The sequence below is a fragment of the Parus major genome, chromosome 11 (assembly GCF_001522545.3).
Source record: "Parus major isolate Abel chromosome 11, Parus_major1.1, whole genome shotgun sequence".
NCBI lineage: Eukaryota > Metazoa > Chordata > Aves > Passeriformes > Paridae > Parus > Parus major.
The window spans coordinates 892,022-912,189 of NC_031780.1; the positions used below are offsets into that span (position 1 = coordinate 892,022).

The window sequence follows — 20,168 nt, forward strand, 5'->3', positions numbered from 1 at the left end:
ACAACAGCTGCTGGAGTGTGTTTAGCTGTGAAGAGCTTTGCAGAGTCCTGAGAAGGGCAGAGCTGGGAGAACATAAATAACAACACAGAATGGGGGTCAAAGCAGAGAAAAAAGGAGTCTTGGTGCTCTGTGGAGCAAGGCAGGAGCAGTCTGACTGTGCAATCCCACTGGCCCTAGTGCTCCCAGCATTCCAAGACAGGGAGGCTATGAGCAGAGGCCAAATTTGGAGAAAGAATTAATAATTTGGCTTTTTGGGAGGACCAAAGAGTCTGGACAATTAGAATTTTAAAGGACTAAATAAATGGTCAGTCCATGGTGCAGCACAGAGCAGCAGGACTAGGGGTAATAACCACACTGAGGCAGGTCAACAAAGCACATGTACAAGGTTTCCTGGGATCCAGTCAGAGCCATAAAACTCCTCTTTGTGGGCCCCAGAACATGGAAAAGCCATGGGAGCAGGCTGCAGCAGTTCTGTGTCACTGAGGTATTTTCTCTCTTTATCATAAAGTTCCTCTTCCTGCAGAAGCAGCCAGAGAGCAGCAGGTGTGAGGGGGAAGGAGCCTAAAGCAGGATCGTGGGGACAAATTTGCAGGTGCCTGCAGAATATCACTAACCCCGTCTGCGATTCCAGAGCCTATGTAGGTGTTTTATTTTCTAACTGTGTTAGAAAGACTGTCAGAAAATAATTAGGCTCTGTCAACAGTTCCCCTATTCCCAGATTACTTACGACTTCCTGACTCATTAGAGCTGCCGAGGCTGGCAGGAAACCTGTTTTATAGTAATTTCTGTTAGTGGTGTCCCTGGAGGAGAGACAACACGGTGCGGGTGACACCAGCGTGTGACACCAGCGTGTGACACCAGCGTGTGACATTGGCGTTGACTTCACCCTCGTGATGGAGGCACTGGGGCCGTTGGGGTTGCACTGGGCGGTCACTGCTGTCAGGAGACACCGTCCCCCTCTGTCCCCATCCTGGTGACAGGGAACAGGACACTTGGCTGCGGGGCCGATGCTGGGCAAGGTCCAGCTCTAGGTGCACGGGATTTGGTGGCATCCTGAAAATGTTCCTGGTTCGTAAGGGTTTTAAAAACAGAGAGGATACGTAAATCCCATTAAAGATGTTATTTCCATTTAATCCTGGAATAAAGCCACCATAGCCTCCCTGTCCTAGAGTGGGAGCTGTCTTGTGCAAACACAAGTTGGCTGTGTCAGGACTCTTCTGGGGCCCATTGCCCCTGAATTTTACCATCTCTGTCTCAGACACCCTGCAAATCCTCCTCAGTGCTCAGAGGAGCGGGACCATGCGCACTACTGACCCTGCAGCACTTGGAAGCAGATTTAAAAATAGTTCTGAAATCTTCTGTTTATTTCTCTGATTTTTGGATCCAATTCCTCTAGATCAAAGATAAATACAGTTTACAGTAAGACAGTGCTTGCCAAGAACACAAAGCCCAACCTTCCTCCCCAAAACTTGCACTTCCCACTCAGTTCATGCCCTTTTTCCTTACATTATCTCAGCTGGAATCCAGGACCAAAGCAGATGTTTCCATTGATTTTCCATGCCCTTTCCCCAGTCAGCACCTTGCTGACCTCCTGCCCCCTCTCTGAGGCTCCATCTAGATATTGCTTCCCTGAGGCTGCTGATTGTACCGTGAGATCCATAATTAGGCAAATTTTAAGAGCCTGATTCTGCTGACAGCCATGGGAGTGGGATGTTACATCCTTTTATAAGCAGACATGCAAATAAGAGACAAATTTTATGGTCTCCATGTCATCTTTCCATTGAAAAAAACCTTCCTACACACTCTTCTTGTGGAGCTGTGAGTGTGGGAGTCCTGGGACCACAGGGCAGTGGTGCCACCATCACAGACCATGCAGCTTCCAGAGAAAACCCACACCCATGGCTGCTCTGCCACTTGCTCATGGCACTTCTAAGAGATGATCTGGATTATCAGGATGATGTAGGGAGCTGCCCTGCTGCAGTTTTGGAAATTCCCATTGTAATTACATCATGGAATATTGTATAGAATCAGGAGCTGTTTGTGCAGTGCTTAGCCCCAAACTGCTGCTTCCCCAACACCCACAGGGACCATCAGGTCACTGAGCCACACGTGCTGCTGATCATCCTTGGCAGTGGCTCAGCACCAACTTCTGCCAAGGAAAAGATTTCTCTTCTACCACAGGAAGGCAAAACCCTTGCCTGCCGTAGCTCACCAACACTGGATATTTGAGCCCTGTCACATGGGGGTTACACACCCCAGGATAACAGGGATGGAGTAACTAATCATGCCACACCTGGGAGAAGACAGGATCCTGCACCTGTTTGTTGTACATCTTTATTGAACACAGCAAACAACACAGCCTGGCACCTCCTGCCAGGCAGACAATCTCCAGGTACAAGAAATGGCATTTTGTGGGTGCTTGCACCAAGGAACATGCACCAACTCCCCCCAGAAACACCCAAAGACTTCCCACCCCTCCTCCACAGGAAAATCAGCCCAATTAACAGCTACATTCTGCGTCATCAAGGAACTTGGGGTGATGGAGAGGCAGAAAAGGCCAGCACTGTGCTCCTAGGCAGCCCTACCACGCTCACATTAACCACAGGAGCTGCCTCCGTGCTCGTATTTCCAGCTCCTCACTCAACCTCTCCTCCGCAGCACCTGAAGGAAGCGGAGCACAGCCCAGATTGAATTCCACCCACAGAGGTATCTGTGGGGTGAAAGCTGAGACAGCTTTGTCCCGGCATTGTGCAGGGACCTGGTGGCAGACGCGGGCTGTGAGGGGCCCTGGCAGCAAATAAGGGCTGTGCGGGTTCAGCATGGGGACAGAGCTTGGCAATTGCCTGTTTTAATCCTTACACAAAACGAGGAAACAAGCTTTGTTAATGCCTCCTTTGCTGCCTGAGCGGTTTCACACCTGTGGGACCCATCCTCGAACCAGAACAGAAGGAGAGGCGGCTTCACCACCACACCAGAGGGAAGCACTGGGCTCACTCCAACCTGCCTCCATCCCATTCTGCCCTTGTCATTGATGGAGAAGAGAGGAGACTTCCATGTGGCTTCTGCAAATGCCTCTCAAGCACCTGGAGGTCTTTGAGGAGCTGTGCAGACAGAGGCTGCTTGGGGTTCCACAAGGCACTGGACAAGGATCTTACCAGCTCCAAGAAGCCTTGGAAAAAGACTGAGAGTCTCCCCATGGCAATTAATCCATTAAGAGAAAAGAAAGGTTCCATAACATATGGGAATCAACAGGCAACTTCCCCAACAGCAGAGGGTCAAGAGCTGATAGCAAGGGTCAATGATGGTAAGAAGTTATTTAGAGCAACCAAAATGCAACTGAATGTACAGAGTGCCAGGAAAATGGTATTAAAAAAAAAGAAGTCAAAATCCAGGTAAAGGTACTGCCTGTGGAGAAAACAGGTGTGTTTCCAGCATCACACCTGCCCTGTTCCTCAGGCAAGCCTGGAGCTCCTGGATCCAAACCAGCTGATCTTTGTGGAATCTTGCACTGCCCTGAACAATCCCAACTCAGCAGGGCGATACTGTTGCCAACATGTGCCTTCCAGCTTCAAAACCTTTCCCTAATATGGAATCCACTCTAAACTACCCCAAACTGACTTCATGGTTCACAATTTCGTGTTAAATGTGAAGGCAGCCCTGGCAGTGCTCTTAGACCAAGTTCCCTGGCCTTCAGTTTTAAAAAGCAGAGTGTAATTCCACATCCAAGAATTTCTACACAACCTTCTGGTTGTAGTTTTGTGGAAAAAAGAAGAATCCCCACAACCCACGGGATGTTTTCATAGCAGGACCCCGGGGTATCACTGCCCTTTTTGCCGCAATCCCAGGGGATGATCAGCTGTTCTGGAGGTTTGGATTGGGAGCCAGTGTCGGTGGCACAGCCCTGCCGAAGGGCAGCAGGCACCAGGACACCACTTCCCTTGATTTAGCAGATCCCAAAGCCCCAGAGCAGTGTGCTGGAAGAGCTGGGAAGGTTCCTGCCTCAGCACAGGAAGCAAACTCTGCACTGTCTGCACTTCAAGGCCGACTGCACAACACATAAAAACAGGCAAGAGGGAAATACTCTATTCCCAAACAAAACCAGTATTATCCACAAATCCCAAATGCAGTTATTTTCCCTTTTCATTTTGGGAGAAGAGACCAGATTTAATTGTTTCCCCCATCTGGTGCACATTCACAGTACATAAGAATGAGTTTAGTTTCCCATACATGTGTCAGACCATGACCTCAGGGAGAAAGAAGAATCTGCATTTCCAGAAGCCACATGCCAGCTCCCACTGGCTCTGCCACGCACAGCACGAAACACCCCAACCAACCAGGATTCAATATAAGTTCACAGGATATACAATCCAAAGGGACAAGTACAAATACTACAAAATGAACAGAACCACTTTTAAAATCCATGTATTTGTTTAACCGTTAAAAACAGGTACAGAAAGAAGTGGCCAAACTAACAATTCCCTGCTGCTCCAATTAGTGTTGCCTGCAAGCTCTGGGAATGTTCTTACAGAACCAAAGCTCTGGACATCTTTTTTGGCAAGGGCTGGAGACAACTGGCAGATGATTCCCGACTATGTGAAGGGCTGAGGCAAAGCCACAGGCCCAGGGCAGCTCTTTCATGGTGTCTGGCTTAACGCAAAGGCATTGAGAGAAAAGGTTGTCTGGGGGTTATGTCAGAGAGCGAGAGAGAGCGAGAGAGAGAGAGCACAAGGGACACCACACCAATGTCAGGGAATTCTGGAAGTTCTTCTTTCCCTGCCACTCCAAGAGGGAAGTACAACAGATCTGTGGGTCCCAGAGTTAGGATAGAGTTTGGAAGTAGTTTGGTCCCATGGATATCAACATCACTTGACAGACTCAGAGCTAAAAGCAAGGCAGGAAGGCTAAGGGCAGCAGAACTCCACGTGTTGCACACACACAATCTCTCTCCCTCTTTTCAGGCTGTCTGAGGCCCCAGCAAGGCCAGCTCAGGAGCTTTTCCCATCCACCATGTAATAGCGATACATTAAACCTAAGACCAGTGCTCCAAAGATGGGGATCAGCCATGTCGACCAGAAACTACAGGGAGAAAAAAAGAAACAACAAACTAAAACGTACACACCACAGAAACCAGAAGAAAGCATCCAGTTAATAATCCATTCCCAATGTTCATCCCTTGTTACACACCCAGGGAACACCTGGGAGCTGCACCCCCAGGCTGGCCCCCTAACCATGGCCACAGCCCAGGCAGGCCCCATGGTTCCCATGCACATGCTCTGCCAGCCCCCACGAGAGGCCCAAGTGTGGCCTCCTGCCTTATAAAATAGCAGCTGGATAGCTGAAGTTTCCAGCTTGGCACATCCAGAGACCAGTGTGGGGGGTTTGTTGTTGGTTTGGTTTTATTTTCCTTAAATAAGTCAGGCTGTAATTTGTGTTGTACAAACAACGCAGTCGACTCAAGGATGGCAACAGCTACAGCTGTGCCCCAGTAAATCTGCTTTGCTCAGACTCCAGAGGCCACAGGCTCACCCTCAGCAGCCTGCTGAGCAAAACCTCCTGCACGAGCTGCAAGAGACCAGGGCCCTGTGCTGGTTTTAAGGATTTTCAGCTAGACAGGGCTGATGATAAAATCCTCCGAAAACCCACCCATCACTGTGTTGTGCCGCCCCTGGGCCCACAGCGAGCACCCAAATAACCCCTGTGGTGACAGGGATGCAGCCACGGCTGTGCAACACCAGCACATGGGGCAGAGAATTCCAAACACTGGGATGCTGCTCCTGCCCCGTGCAGAGCACACCCGGGCTCACATCCAGCAAGGGAGGTGCAGACTCTGGCACTTGCTTTGGAGTATCTGCTTGCCAAAAGGACACTGCAATACATCCCTGGGGATTTTCCTGCCCTTTGGAGTTCATATGCAGCTCTACAAACAGAATCCAAACCCCTCCATTTCTCACTCTTATTTTCAGGAGATACTATACCTTGTTTGGCCTGAGGATGTCCTACTTGGATCCTGGAGGAGGAAAGAGGGAGTTAGCAGAGGAACAAAGAAACATTAAACCTGTGCTAATAAGACAAGCCTGAACGTGTGGTTACAACTACAGAGGGAAAATAACCCTCTTCTCCCAAACACCCCCTGTCACCAGTGTAGATGTTTTTGGGGATGTTTGCTGTCATCTTCATGTTCTTTCAATCAATCCAATCTGTCCCACCCAGTCAACAGCTTCATGCTGGAACTTGCACCCCTCTCAAAATAAGGCCACATTACATCACAGTTTTGGGGTGGTTTTGTGCTTCCCCCTTATTTATTTGTACATTACTGATTCTCTCTTTTGCTGCCATCTTTAAATTACACTGGAATCTCCTTTTAAAACAGATGATGCCCTCCGGAGAGAGCCCTCAGCTGTGCATAATGTGCTGAAATTATTGATCAGAAGAGAAAAATACCTGAATGAAGTATTTAACTCCGACCCAAGGGAGTTACTCTGATCATCACTAATTTCTGTGCATGTTTTCAGCATGTGATTACGTTTGTGAATCAGAGTTGAATCAAACAATGAATTTTAAGGTGAATATGTACCTAATCACACAGCTCCATGTCATAACTGAGCACAGGCTTTACCCAGCCTGAGTTATCCTTGATTTCCCTGCTGACAGTTCCCTCCTGGACTCCTGCTGCTCAGAGGAACATCTCCTGAAAGCCTTGCTGAGGGCAGAGCTGTGCCCTGTCCAGGCCTCCCAGCCCAGCCAGTTGCAAGGCACATGTTTACCTCCCAGCTGGGATTCTATTTATTGCCTTTTCCCTCTCCCCATCCCTTCCAAAGGCATTTTTGCAACACTCTGTCCTGTTCTACTTCAGGAGTACCTGAGTGTTAAGCAACACCACTGATCCCTGAGGCAGTTAACAGAGAATTCCTGTTTGCCAGCCGGCCCCCTGGCCGTGCCGTCTCTTGGCTCGAAGGGAACAACAAGGAAACCAGTTCCGTGGTCAGGACACAGCCAGAAATGCAAAAAATGGTCTGTGGCTCAAGGTGTGGAAAAAACATCGCTGCTGCCAGCAGAGAAAGGGCACAAAACCTCACTTCCAATTTCACACTGAGGTGCCCACTGAGCTTCAGAACAAAAACAAAGGTAGAATTTGCTTGGGAAATTTATTCATGTGTAGTTTGAGTAAACACAAAGCCACAAGCTCCACAGGAAAAAAAAGAGGGGGGTAAAAACCTCCAAAAGACATGTGACATTAAATAAAAGCAGAAAACTGAAATGCTGAAAGCTTACCTTAGAACCTTCGTTTTCACGATCGTTCTGTCAGGGGAAAAAGAAGAAGAAAAGAGGTAAGTGTTGACTTCAAAGGAAGGCTGCAGCCTTTATGAGGGAATTGTTCTGTACAAAGGTAATTGCCCGGGCTCAGTTTTCAAAGGAGTCCTTCTTTTGGCACTCAAAGGCAGGCAGGAAGGTGGTGTTTGTGCCCCTGGGAACTCTCACCCTCCTGGGCTCAGAATTACAAGGCAAAGGTGGATTATGCTTCCACCAGATTCAGAGGAAACCCACGAATGCAGCTTAAGTACCCCAATTTAAATGAAGAAATGAGAATTCTGTTCTGAATGGTGGAAGAAGACTACTTTAGTTCAGTTTCTCCTACAGAAACGCTGGACAACACAGGGACTGCCTAAACCCCTCAACTCCTAACTTATTTCATAAGATATAGCTTGGTGTCTTTGTTTGGGGGTTACATGAGGCACTCACCGGGTGGACCTCTCCGATGTAGTACTGCTTCAGCATTTCCCTGGCATCTGTGGAATGCCCCACATCTTCAAAGCTCTCAGTGGCATCTCTGCCAGCTTGCTCAAGCAACACCTCTTCTCCACCTGGGTGCTGGAAGAGAAGAGTCCAGGTGAGCCAAGGGCTGGATGCAGAAAGGCACTGAGGATGTCGTCAGCCTTCCTCCCAACCTGCACCGCTGGATGCCTCAACCAACACCATCAGTAAAATCTGCCAGAGATTCAATTGTCCAACCTCTTCCCAGGAATTCACAGACACCAGTGGAGAAAAGGATATTCTACTTCTTCAGGTACTACAAAAATGATGTTTGGCTGACTCTGCACACACTGTGTGCGACCACCAGTGACATGGGGGGAGGAAAGCATGAAGTGTCACAAAAATTACACTGTTTAATATTATGCACTGATTACAGAGATCCAGAGCTACAACAGCCAAATCCCCAGGGAGTGCCATTGCCAGTATCACTGCTGTGGTGGCAGCTGGTCAGGGCTGCCTCTCAGATGGGATGAACTGACACAAACCGTGGGTGTGGTTCTGTTGTCTGGGCTGGGCTCTGTCCACTGTCAATGCCACAATTCCAGGAACAGCCTGGCAGTGGAAAGCACTAACTACAGACCTACCAAAGGACAATCCCTTTATAGCCTGAGTGTGACCCACCAGCTAATCCAGTTACACCAATAAAGTGGTCACACATCCCAGGGCATGCACAGGGACTAACCCAGTTTTCCAGGGCTTCAGGCAACCAGCCCTGAATTGAAGAAGAGATGTTGGGCTACATTTCAGATCAAAGGGCCAACACACCTGCTTCTCTCTGTCATATCCTTCTCCTTCCCACAGACACAGAGCAGTTGTCACCCCCCAGCTCTTCCTTCAGTTTGTCTGCTTTTGCTGACAGAAGTCTGAATATTCCCACCAGGCCATCCCACCTCATACCAAACACAGGATGGACACAAACCAGCCCTGTTGTTTGCCCCGGTGGGTTGCTGCAGCCAGTCCTGCAAATCTTTATTTGGAATAAATCCCTTTATTGTCCAGGTATGTCACTAAACCGACATGGAGCTTTCTCAGGAGCCACAAAGGGCAAAGTGGGGGGACACAGTTTATTAGCAGGCAGTTATCAGGTGGCCTGAGCTGGGGCACCAGGTGAGGCTCCATGGCTCATTCCCTGTGTCCAGCTGCAGTTCTTTTGGCTGCCCCTTCTCCTACACCAACCCTCAGGCTCGCTCGATCCCAGAGGAGTCAGATCAGGGACTGCTGGATGTTGTCTGTACACATTGCTCAGAACAGTCCAATTTCCAGCTAAGATCCAATGAAAAGCTGCCCATTTAGCTAAGCCTTCTAGAACTCCTTCAGATTGCCCCACAAGAAATCTTGTATTTCAGACAGGGAAATACCTGCATTTTAAGCAGACAACCTTCCTTTCCTAATAATTCACTCTAGAAGGACAGACAAAATCCTGCAACAACAGGGAACATGCAGTAGATTTTTCAGTGACATCCAGTCTCTTCACAGGCAAGAGACAAGAGGAAGGATAAAATTCAAGAGAGAAGGAGAACAGTAAAGTTCACTCTTCTTTACATCTCTGGTTCTGAAGCCTTTCTAAGCACTTGCTAAACCCACAATTACTGATTCAAGCACATTTGCCTTTCACTGCAATCTCCAAGCCTAAAAGAAAAAGACCTTCAAAATATTTTGGCATCTCCTATTTCTGAAGGGCTCTGTCCTCCAGACAGCAGCGCTGCAGCCAGACAATTCCTACCTTGTCCTACCCCAGCAAACGTAAACCCAGACTATTTGTACAGGAAGTCATTGACTCTGCCACAAAACTGCCCTAATCTGCAGCTCAGCTGCTGTAGGAAAACATGGAAACAGTATTGCAAAATATGGGGGGAAACAATGGTAAAAATGTCAGTTTCTGACAAGAAACAGCCGAAAACAAACCGGAAGGAGAGAGGTGACAATAAAAGTGGGTCTTCCGTTCCCTGGACCTTCAGCAGACACAGTGAGTAACAGTGACTTGGAACTGAGGGCACACAGCAAAGGCACATCCCAAACTTCCACGGGGAGAGAGCCTGGAGTCCCCTCCCCACAAACTCCAAGGACCTGTCTGCAAATGTCTGCTGGGAACTGCTGGTACAGACCTGCTGGAGACACAAATGAGCTCAGCAGCAACACTAAGCTCCAGGACTAATTAGATCACTGTGTCAGGTAAGAGATAAGATCAGCAGGTTGAGGAGGGGTGAAACTTTCATTCCTAGTGCCCAGAGTTAAAGAAATAAACCAAGAGAGGGAGGAGTGTTCCTGTGCAATAATCATGTGCCAGAACCATCCAAGCCAGAATCAAGGACAAGCAGTCACCTGGACGAATGATGCATGCATCCTGCACAGCACTGGTTGTAAGGCATGGAACAGGTTTTCCAAAAACACCTCTGCAAAGCTGGAGCAAGTCAGCATGAGGCAACTCAGATGCCTAGTGCTCCTCCTTCTCTTGAAGAACATTATACCTGAAACCAACCGACTTGGGTCAGTGGTGTCAAAACCCAGGCTCCTTCCACTTGGAAACTGGAAATGGATTCCTGCTCACACTTACACGGCATCAGGAATAGCAGCATGTGCTGAGACACGGAGCTGTGGGGGCTGCTGTGGCTTGTGGGCTCAGATGACAGACACAAGAGCTTCCTGGAGAAACACGGATCTCCAACTCTCTTACACATATGTGAAAATGGAGAGAAACTGTATCTCTCCAGCAGAGCTGCAAATAAGTCTCTTACAGATTGTGCACAAGTTAAAAGCTCAGATTTTGATACCGTTATGGTGAAGTGTGAGCCTGACAGACCCCAGAACAACTGCACGAGGTACAGCTGCCTCCCCACACCCCCATTCACACCAAGCACACAGCCCCTCCTGCTCCAGCCAAGCCTGCATGTGCTTATCTAGACTACTGCAACCAGGAGTGAAAACAGGAATCCTGGTGTGGTCCAGTTACCCAGATTTGGGAGAAAATAGATCACCACAAGGCTCTCTTAGATTTTAAAATAATCCCATTTCATTTCAAGCACTCACAGACTCTCTGAAGCACAGGAGATTGCATCTCCCAGAAGCACCTGCAACACTTCAGTTGCTGTCTTTGCACATCTCCTGGATTTGATTGATATTCTTATAATTCAGTAAATTTTGTTATGTGATAGATGTCTTGTTACTCCTATTACACATAATGTGAACAGGAAACTTAAATTGGTCTGGACTTCCAGCAGCACACGGATTTCTGCTTGCCTGACCTGCAGTGCATAATTTGCAGGAATTGTGAAGCAAATTCAGCAATTTAGTGGCAACTTCTTCAGGACTGCACAATCCCACCCATGGACGTGCCAGTAGTCTCAGCAATCCCAGCCAAACAATCTGTGAGCAGAGGCCAGGAAAGGTACCCACCAGATGCTGCTGCAGTGACCACACGTGGCTGGGGACACGCCACAGGACACCCCAAGTGCTGTGGCCACAGCGCCAGCTCCCCAGACAACTGCAACTTTGAAAGGACACAAGCACTGCCGGTTCCCATCAGCTGCACGTCGTTCCCCAGCACTCCAGAGGGTTACAGACAGAAAGAGGATTTCTGCCGCTAAATTAGGCCTTGATCTACAGTTCCCCTGTGCCAGCAAGGGGTGTGCACAGCACAGCGTTGTGTCAGCCACGCTGGCACAGCTCAACAGTGCCCTTATTCTTCTCCTTCTCCCTCGTCCAACTAGGTCTGTGTCAGAAAAACACACAAATGGGAAGAAGGGCCTGGAAAGGACAGAGTGAAATATCATCTCAGGGTGAAACACCATCTCAAGGTGACACTTAGGGCACTGCTAAACCTGGCTTGCTGGAGGGACTGAAATGTTTTTCTGGGCTCACTTGTAATTCCAAAGATGTCCCAGGGAGCAGGTCCCAGACTCCATCTTACAGAGAACATCAAGGTGAGACTCAACCTCCCTGCAGTGTCCACGCTCTGAGACAGATCTAAGACAAGATTAACAGCTCCTGCAAGTGCTGTCCCAACCTCCAGCTTGTTCTGGCTCTTCCTAAACCCTAACCCCACATTTTCTTTTTCAGAAACCAGCTGTGAACTGCTTTCCCAAGTTCTTGCCTGGTCTTCCCCTGCATCTACCTAGCTTTTGTATACCCACAACTCCCTCCCACCAAACTGTCCTGCTTCCACCTTGCACATCTCATCCCACCAAAGTGCCCTGCCTGGAGAAAAGGAGGCTCAGGGGGACCCTCTGACTCTCCACAGCTCCCTCACAGGAGGGGCAGCCGGGAGGTCAGGCTCTGCTCCCAGGGAACAGGGACAGGACAAAAGGAAACAGCTTCAAGCTGTGCCAGCGGAGGCTCAGATTGGACAACAGGAGGAATTTTGTCATGGGAAGGGTTGTTCATTGGCAGGGGCTGCCCAGGGAGGTGTTGGAGCTCCCATCCCTGGAGGTGTCCCAGGAAGGCATGGACATGGCTCTGGGCTGGGGACAAGGTGGGGATTGGGCACAACTGGGACTCCATGGGCTGGGAGGGATTTTCCAGCCTGGACAATTTTGTGATTTGGTCATTTTTTGAACCCAAAGAAGAAACCAGATTGTGTCCAACTTTATAAATAAATACTGAGAACTGTGGAGCAAGGCAAGCCTCCAGCTGCCAGGTGATCACTCCCTCCTGCCTGATGCACCTCTAACCTCGCCACAGCAGCTCTGTCACCCCACAGCACACAGGCTTCAACCACGTGGGCCTGGAGGGAAATCAGAGTTGAATTCAGACCAGCAGAACCAACAAGCTGGAACACGTGCATTTCAATGAAGTGTCTTCTTTGGAGCTGGTTCAGCCCAACCTTTGTACATTGCCCTGCAAATGCCACAAAGTCTTTGCTGTTATTTTAATCTGGGATAAACCCCTTTGAAATTTTCATAGAGCTACAGAATCACAGAATATCCTGAGTTGGAAGGGACCCATAGGGATCATCGAGTTCAACCCCTGGCCCTGCACAGACACCCCAATAATCCCACTCTGGGCATCCCTGGCAGCGCTGTCCAAGTGCTCCTGGAGCTCTGGCAGCCTCGGGGCCGGGACCATTCCCTGGGGAGCCTGGGCAGTACCAGAACCCTCTGGGAGAAGAACCGTTCCTGATCTCCAACCTCAACCTCCCCTGGTACAACTTCATGCCACTCACTTCAGCATTACTATTTTGTTACTGTTTGTTCCCACTCCATTTCCAGCTCTCAACAGTTAGAACACCGCTCTCAACCTTCTCAAACTCAGAAGACAGAAGCAGTGAGTCTTGAAAGAAATTTTTGTCCGCACAGCCAAGGGAACTGGAGATTTGTCAGAAGCTGCATTGCTTGCAAACCGCAGGTGTGGGGTTCCCTCTGGGCAGCCAGCAGAGTGGTGGCTGCGCTATCACTGTCACCTCTCCCTCCAAGTTCTGGGGTGTCCCAGCAGCCTTCACATCCAAACTACTCAAGTGTCCCGATCCCGTTCACCCTTCAAGATGCGGAGCGAGGTCCCGTGACTGAAGGAAACCTGCACCTCCCCAGGACCTGCCTGAACAGATTTCCTGGGAAACCTGGAATTGCCTCAGAGGAGCCCAGCACAAGCCCTGCCCTGCTGGCCGCCGTGACCCGCCATCCCGTGCGTCCCTTGGAGGCAGAACCGGCCCATGAGGCCCCTCGGAGCCCGCACAACCCGGCCCGGGGAGCTGCCCCGGGGACACCGGGACCCCCCAAACCCCCGGCGGGGCCTGCTCGTCCCCTCCTCTTGTGCCCGACCCCGGGATCTCCATCCCCACGGCAGCCCTGACCCTCCAGGGCCCGCCCCGCCCCTCTCGGCCTCACACGATCCCCCTCAGCCTCTCCCCGCTCCCCTCAGCCGCCGGGGCCGGGCCGGGCAGCCCCCGCTCCAGGCCTCACCTCCTCCAGGAACCGGGTGACATCGTAGACGCGCCCGTGGATCACCAGCCAGGCCTCACGGCTGGAGTTCCGCTTCGCCACCTCCTCGAGGGTGAACACGGGCGCCGGCCCGTCCCCCGCCGCCCCCGCCGCCGCCGCCGCCGCGGCCTCTCCGTCCTCCATGCTGCCCGGCACGGCTCCGCGGAACACGCAGCCTGTCCCGCGCCGGCCGCCGTAGCGATGGCAACGCCCCGCGCGGTTTCCGTTTTGTCCGGGGACCAATGGGGAGCAAGGCAGAGGGGGGCGCTGCCGGCGCAGCCAATGGGAGTGCGCGGCGGAGGGCGTGGGCCAATGGGGAGCGGCCGGGGCGAAAGGCGGGAAACGGCGCGAGAGCGTCGCCTCTGAGGCGGCCCCGGGAGCGCTCCGGCTCAGCCCCGGGATCTCCCCCCTCAGCCTCGCTCCCCTCAGTCCCTGCTCCCTTCAGTCCCCATTCCCCCGGCTCCAAGCCGCCCTGCAACCCCCATGGCACTGGAGACACTTCAGCAGCCTGCTGTCAGATTTCCCACCACTCCTTTTCCTTCTTTCTGTGTGTATATAAAATAGATGTGATCCCACAGCCCTTTGAACCGAGCCAGTGGTGGTGCAGCACATCCTCAGGTCCTGACTTTTCCCAGGTTCCAAAGTAAAGTTCACATTCAGGCCTGAGGAGAAGTGCTGGATAATTCACTCCTCCCTCCAGCCAGGTTGAGCAGGTTCAGGGTCAGAGGCCGTTCAGAAGCTCAGGGACCCAAGTAACTCATGAACCCGATGGTTTCCCTTTGTGAACTGGCATTTGTGGAATTTATTTCCTTGCACTTGCAGCACAGGTACAAGGCTGGGCAGTGGATGTTTGTTTAAGAGCTGCTGAGGAGGCAGAAACGCCATGCTGTCAGTGCTAAACTGTGACCACCACTGGCTAAAGGTTAAAGGTGTGTGCAGGGAGAGTCCAGCGGGCTCATGGCTGAGCAGGTCAAAACCCCTCTGGATCCTAAAGGGAGCTGGAGTGAAGTTCTCTGTTTGGGCAAGTCCATACAATCACCAGATATTGCGATGTTAAAGGCTCAGCCTGTTCTGGAACCTCTCCACAGTCACCTCATCAATATTAAATATTAAATACTGAGCTGCTGCCTCTTTTGGTCCTTTCTGTCAACCTTTTCCCAGTCATCAGGGCTGTTTCCCTGGTTCTGTGTGTAGCCCAGGCTCCTTTGACATGGAAGTGTTTCCGGCTCCTCACTGTGCCCAGGCTGCCCAGCTCTTGGCACCTTTCCAAATCAATGTCTTTCCTTCTAGATCCTTCCCTGCCCAACCCAGTTCCAACGGGAAGAGTTACCTTTGCTCGGATTGGTTCAGAGTTTCTGTAATCTACTTGATGTGTTTCTTAATAAGTGCCTTTGTGCTTCCTTCTCTCCTTCCCCCATGCCCAGAGGGTTTCTCCATGGATTTTCAAATGAGTCTCATGACCCTCCTCCACATTTCCCTTGTCCCCTGTTCCACTGCGTCCTGCTTTTCTGTGGCTCTCCACTGCCTTTCTAAGGCCAGAATGGTCTTGGAAGGGACCTTAGAGCATCCCACCCCCGCCATGGCAGGGACACCTTCCACTGGCCCAGGTGGCTCCAAGCCCCAGTGTCCAACCTGGCCTTGGACACTTCCAGGGATCCAAGGGCTCCTCTGGGAGCTGCTGTCCTGTCTGGTGCTCCCACACAGTGAGAGCAGAGCCTGCTGACCAGGACCCTGCTGCTTTTCCTGTTCTGTTTCCTGCTGTAACTCCCCCAGAAGGATGTGACAGGCACGAGACCACGGCAACATGCAGATCCTGTTCCCTGGAATATTTTCTTTCATCTGTAATCACTTCATCAAAAGCCATAAATCAATGAGGGGAGGCTCAAATGCACAAGCACGGCTGCAATTTGTGCCTTCCTGCCCAGTGTTTTGTTTGGCACGTGGAACTCTGAAACTTTTCCTGAAAAATTGATGATGACACCACAGGAGGAGTCAGTGAAACTGGGTAGTGAGGCCACTGGCATTCCTGGTCCTGCTTCCATCATCACTGCTTCCTCTTCATCCATTGGAGATGATTCAGGCAGCAAACCAGTGGGCTCATTTTTGTATTTACTCTGGAATTCACCATCCCAGGTTTGTTTTCTAATCTGGGTGCTGTTAACACACTGTTGGCTGAGGCAGACCCTGAAGTGGTGCGGGAGGGAAGCCTGGATCAGGGCTGTGCCCTCCCCAGCTCCAGAACCATGTCAGGAATTGTCACCTTCTCCAGCTCTGCTGGGGGGAACACTGCTCTTGTGACATCTGTCATGACACCACCCTGTCCAAACCCTCCCAGGAACTGCAGAGGCTTTGTGGATCTCACAGGAAGCAAATTTGTCTGATAGGATGGGAGGGGATCTCCTGAACATCCCAAGGGGTGACACCTTCACCAGGAGGGCACTGGAGGAGGAGAGGGCAGCCCAGAGGGACACGGACAGGAGGCAGAAAAGGGAGTTTACCCAAGTGAAACCTGGCTTGGAGAAGGCAGGTGGCTCTCAAGTGGCTTTGTCCTGGTGTCTTGTTTTGCTTCCCTTGGGAGAGGACTCCAGGACTCTCTTTCCTGACCTTTGTGCAAAAATGAATGAAATTACTCAAAATCCTAAAACTTGTGCAGGGCCAACAGGATCTGCTGAAGTGGCTGGCACATCTAGCTGGAGCCACGTGGATCACAGGGGCAGAAGTTACCGAGCTCCCCGAAAAACATGGAATTTTCTGCCCAGGAGAGCAAAGGCAGTGTCTGAAGGGCTGTGAGTGTGGCTGGTCTCACTCTTGGTGGGGCTGATCGGCTCCTCCCTGGATGGAAGGGACTGACCTGAAATTCCGGGGTCCCACCCTGGCACCTCCTCCTGCATCTTGTGACAGAGAGAGAGAAAGCAAAGCCACTTTGTCCATGAATATTCCGTGGAAAAGCATTTGACCCAGAGCATGGCAGTCGGTCACCTCCCCTCAGCGCAGGAAGCAGCTGTCAGTATCGCTCCTCGCATCCTTCCGAGCACCCTCCACGGCATTCCAAGCCTGTCCCGCTCCCACCCTGCTCCCCAGGGCAGTCTTCCCGCCCCAGGTGACTCTTCTGCCTCACACAGATTATTTTTATCTTCCTTTGTTTGCCAATAAAAATCCCTCCCGGTTTTTCTGTTTTCCATCTGCCACACGGATTTTTCCCATGTGCGTTTCCTCATCCCCTGGCCTGGGGCAGAGGGAAGGGAGGATCCCAGATCACCTCATGCCAGAGGAATTTCCACGTGCTTTTCCATCTCAGGTGGGAGAGCCTCCAGGACAGTTAGGGATGCTCCCTGGGCCGAGGAGACACTGTCCAAGCAGGACACCCGAGAGCGGCAGAGAAGCACCCATGATCCCGAGGATCTGCTGCCAGTGCCTCCGCCTCCAGGCACCGGTTCTGCTTGGGAATTAGCGGGATCGCTGGGAAAACAGGACTTCAAATTCATTACCCCGAGTGACTGTGGGACAATCTATGCCCCAAAATCCTACCCATGGGACCTGGTTTGCTGTTCCAGGGGCATTGGCAGGTGGCTGGAGCACAGGAGAGCGGCGGTTGTCTGGAAGATCAGAATAAAGTCAAACACTGTGTCTCCGCTGGCAGGGTGGCACTGCCAGGTCTGGGTGACACGAGTTTAATAACCTTAGGCGTGCTCAGGTGAGACACTCGCTCGGGGGACTCAGCACTTACATGTGGGCGTTTCCCTGCTGTCGGTCCCGTCGATGGGCAGGGGCCGATCCCGAGCCCCCGGGGACGCGGCTGCGGCCCTGCCCGCACCGTTCCGCCGCCCGTTCTCCCCGGGGCCCAGCAATTCCCCTCCGCTCCGCCAGACGGCGACCAACCCCTGCCGGCGGGGTTAGCGCGATGCACGCCGGGAGCTGTAGGCGCGGCGGAGTTAGCGCGATGCACGCCGGGAGCTGTAGGCGCGGCAGGGTTGGCGCGATGCACGCCGGGAGCTGTAGGCGCGGCAGGGTTGGCGCGATGCACGCCGGGAGCTGTAGGCGCATCTCCGGCTTTATCAGGCCGCGGGCTAAGCGCTCCATGGTGGTGTCGTCACTTCCGGCGCGCGGGCTCCCGGCGGGATGGCGGCGCGGCGGGTGGCGCGGCAGGAGCGGGACCAGGAGCCGGACCCCGACCCCGACTGGGCCGGGATGGCGGCGCTCCCCGAGAAGACCGTGAACGGCTGGGTCCTGCAGTTCTACTTCCACCGGGCCATAGAGGCCTATCGCTCCGGGCGTAACCGTGATTTCCGCCAGTTCCGCGACATCATGCAAGGTGCGCGGGGCGGGGCCGGGGAGTGGCGGGGCCCCCAGCCCGGGCTGCTCCGGCCTGACCCGCCGTTTGTCCCGCAGCGCTGCTCGTGCGGCCCCTGGACAGGGAGCCGGAGATGGCCCAGATGCTTCGGATAATGCAGCTGCTGTCGCGGGTCGAGGAGGGCGAGAACCTCGGTAGGTGCCCGCTCCTTCCTACGAGCTCTGGGGACCCCCGGTACTGCTTGCACCCCGCTCCCTCCTCCCCCCTGTCCTGTGTCCGTGTCCCTGCAGCTCCCGGAGCTTTGTCCCTGCTTAGAGCTGGGGTTCTGGGGTGTCCCTGCGGGTGAGGGGTCGCTGTTCGCATCGGTCTCACTGTGCGGCAAGAGCAGCGTCTGTGGCGGCCCGAGGCTGCCGTGTTGGACAGACACATCAGCCTGGTGACTCCTGCTTAGCCTCAGCTTCCAAAATGCTCCCCTAGGTCAGTGCTGGGCACCTGGGAAGCCCTTGAGTGTTGCTTCCATAATTTTCCGTGGCTGTTGGGGGGCAGGAATTGCAGTTCAAACACTTGGCAGTGCTTGGTGGCTGTGGAATTTGGAATTTGTGGTGCACCTGTGTGGCTGGACGGCTGCCACCTGTGCAGGTGAATAACCAGCTCTCTGTAGGGAAGCGCCGTGACCCCCCTACAAAAGTATGGATGCCGATTCTTATAGATTGCACCTTCGACAAGGAGTCAGAGCTGACCCCACTGGAGTCGGCCATGCTCGTCCTGGACTTCATCCGTGAGGAATTCTCTGTGGCCGACAGGACGATGGAGGCTGTGCAGAAAATGGTGAAGGAAGCTGTAAGATCTTTTTCTTTCTCAGTGAATATGTTGTGCAGCTTTTCCCCCTGGAAAGGCTGTGTGTGGGTGATGGTGGGAGCCGCCTCACGTGCAGAATTCCCTCATTATCCACAAACACATTCCTGCAGTGATGTGGGAGTTCTGCATGGAAGTTGGCCCTGAGTTGTTTTCTGCTTCAATCTGTCCTTGATTTCCTTTGTAGGCTGTGGTTGTTTGTATCAGAAACAAGGAGTTTGAAAAAGCTTCTGATATCGTCAAGAAGCACATAGGGAAGGAGCCCAGAAACCAAGTGAGTCCACGCTAGAATGAGGTGGGAGCTGCTGGTGTGTCTGATGTGTCCTTGGGGTGAGGAGGCTAAAATGGAAGCAGTCCTTCTGGAGTGCTGGTCCCTCAGTGTTGCACGTTTGGATTGTCACCTTGGAGCCCCTCTGTCACTCACCTGTCCTCACACACCTCCACGGGCCTTCCAGGCATCACCATTTATCCCTTGATGAGCCTCCAGCTCACCTTCAGAGCAGGTTCTGGGAGCAGCAGCAGTTCCCATTCCCGTTCTGCAGGCACTTGGGTGCTTGGGCACTGCAGGCAAGGACAATCCCTGAAATAAGGTGGTTCTGCCCCTTGGTTGCTCTCCTGATCCTCTGGCCTTTTCCCAGCCTCACCTCAGTGTAAATTGGTTGTGCCTGGAGGATGCCCAGCAGGAAAGGCCCAGTCCTTGCCCACATCCAGGCTGTGGCTGTCACTGATTGCCCTGTCCCTGCCCAGAGTGTTCTCACCTGATCCTATCAATCCCTCCTCTAGAAGAAGAGGAATGAGTGGCTGGCTGTCATCCGGGAGAAGAACCCCTCTCATCCAAAGGTCAAAAACTTCTCCTACGAGGACTTCCAGCAGAGCATCTTTGAGTTCCTGAAGGGCTACGTGGACGACTCGGAGCCAGCGCTGCTGACGGTGCGTGTCCACCCCGCTGCCCCGGGGATCAGGTGCCTGATTACAGCAGGTTAAACTGCAACACACTAAACTCAGTCCATTCCTAAGAGATTTATATGGTCAAACACGTTTTTCAATCCATGAAATGCCTTTGGGAGGGGATAAAGTGGAATGGGAGCATGAGGAATCATCTTTGTAACGGTGCTGTGCTTTTTCTTTCTCCAAGTTACTGAAAAAGACCTTGAATTCAGAACACGCCGACAAAGTGAGATCCGCGCTAGGGACTTGTGAGTTTGCAGATGGGCTGAAGGACCAGGCAGCAGCTCCAGAGGCCTCGGGAAGGGCAGAGGGCCCAGCCAGAGCTCCAGAGGCCTCGGGAAGGGCAGAGG

The 20,168-nt window shown here is 52.3% G+C and overlaps 3 protein-coding genes across 16 annotated transcripts in view; 1 reads left to right on the forward strand and 2 right to left on the reverse strand.

The window, feature by feature from the left end:
* Positions 1-2,320: 2,320 nt before the first annotated feature.
* LOC107210026 (cytochrome b5) lies at positions 2,321-13,923 on the reverse strand. 3 transcript variants are annotated; one of them, XM_015640351.3, is made up of 5 exons: positions 13,707-13,883; positions 7,741-7,869; positions 7,273-7,299; positions 5,976-6,007; positions 2,321-5,104 (listed from the first exon to the last, which is right to left on the reverse strand). In XM_015640351.3, the coding sequence occupies exons 1-5, from the start codon at positions 13,866-13,868 to the stop codon at positions 5,077-5,079; spliced, it is 378 nt and encodes a 125-aa protein (XP_015495837.1). In that variant the 5' UTR covers positions 13,869-13,883; the 3' UTR covers positions 2,321-5,076. The 3 variants fall into 3 exon arrangements, with proteins under 3 accessions (XP_015495837.1, XP_015495836.1, XP_033373071.1); XM_015640350.3 differs by having other exon boundaries at positions 3,382-5,076; positions 13,707-13,923; XM_033517180.1 differs by lacking the exon at positions 2,321-5,104 and adding an exon at positions 5,379-5,562.
* A 1,617-nt stretch (positions 13,924-15,540) lies between these two features.
* On the reverse strand, positions 15,541-17,804 carry LOC117245021. 5 transcript variants are annotated; one of them, XR_004499137.1, is made up of 4 exons: positions 17,452-17,744; positions 16,984-17,320; positions 16,449-16,615; positions 15,541-16,328 (listed from the first exon to the last, which is right to left on the reverse strand). XR_004499137.1 is itself a non-coding variant. In XM_033517302.1 (4 exons), exons 1-4 carry the CDS (start codon positions 17,802-17,804, stop codon positions 15,578-15,580), a joined length of 957 nt encoding a protein of 318 aa, XP_033373193.1. In that variant the 3' UTR covers positions 15,541-15,577. The 5 variants fall into 5 exon arrangements, 3 of the variants coding, with proteins under 3 accessions (XP_033373193.1, XP_033373191.1, XP_033373192.1); XM_033517302.1 differs by lacking the exon at positions 16,984-17,320 and having other exon boundaries at positions 15,541-15,908; positions 16,223-16,328; positions 17,452-17,804; XM_033517300.1 differs by lacking the exon at positions 16,984-17,320 and having other exon boundaries at positions 15,541-15,995; positions 16,223-16,328; positions 17,452-17,804.
* Positions 17,805-17,826: 22 nt separating this feature from the next.
* Positions 17,827-20,168, forward strand: part of TERF2 (telomeric repeat binding factor 2) — a 5,768-nt gene continuing 3,426 nt past the window's right edge. For 3 of the 8 annotated variants that reach the window (XM_033517290.1, XM_033517297.1, XM_033517293.1), the window contains exons 1-6: positions 17,827-18,036; positions 18,114-18,209; positions 18,677-18,855; positions 19,058-19,144; positions 19,654-19,800; positions 20,006-20,149. In XM_033517290.1, coding sequence (XP_033373181.1) covers positions 17,844-18,036; positions 18,114-18,209; positions 18,677-18,855; positions 19,058-19,144; positions 19,654-19,800; positions 20,006-20,149 — 846 coding nt within the window. In that variant the 5' untranslated portion in view covers positions 17,827-17,843. The remainder of the gene's footprint in view (positions 18,037-18,113; positions 18,210-18,676; positions 18,856-19,057; positions 19,145-19,653; positions 19,801-20,005; positions 20,150-20,168) is intronic. The other 5 variants (XM_033517294.1, XM_033517292.1, XM_033517291.1 and 2 more) reach the window with 5 other exon arrangements.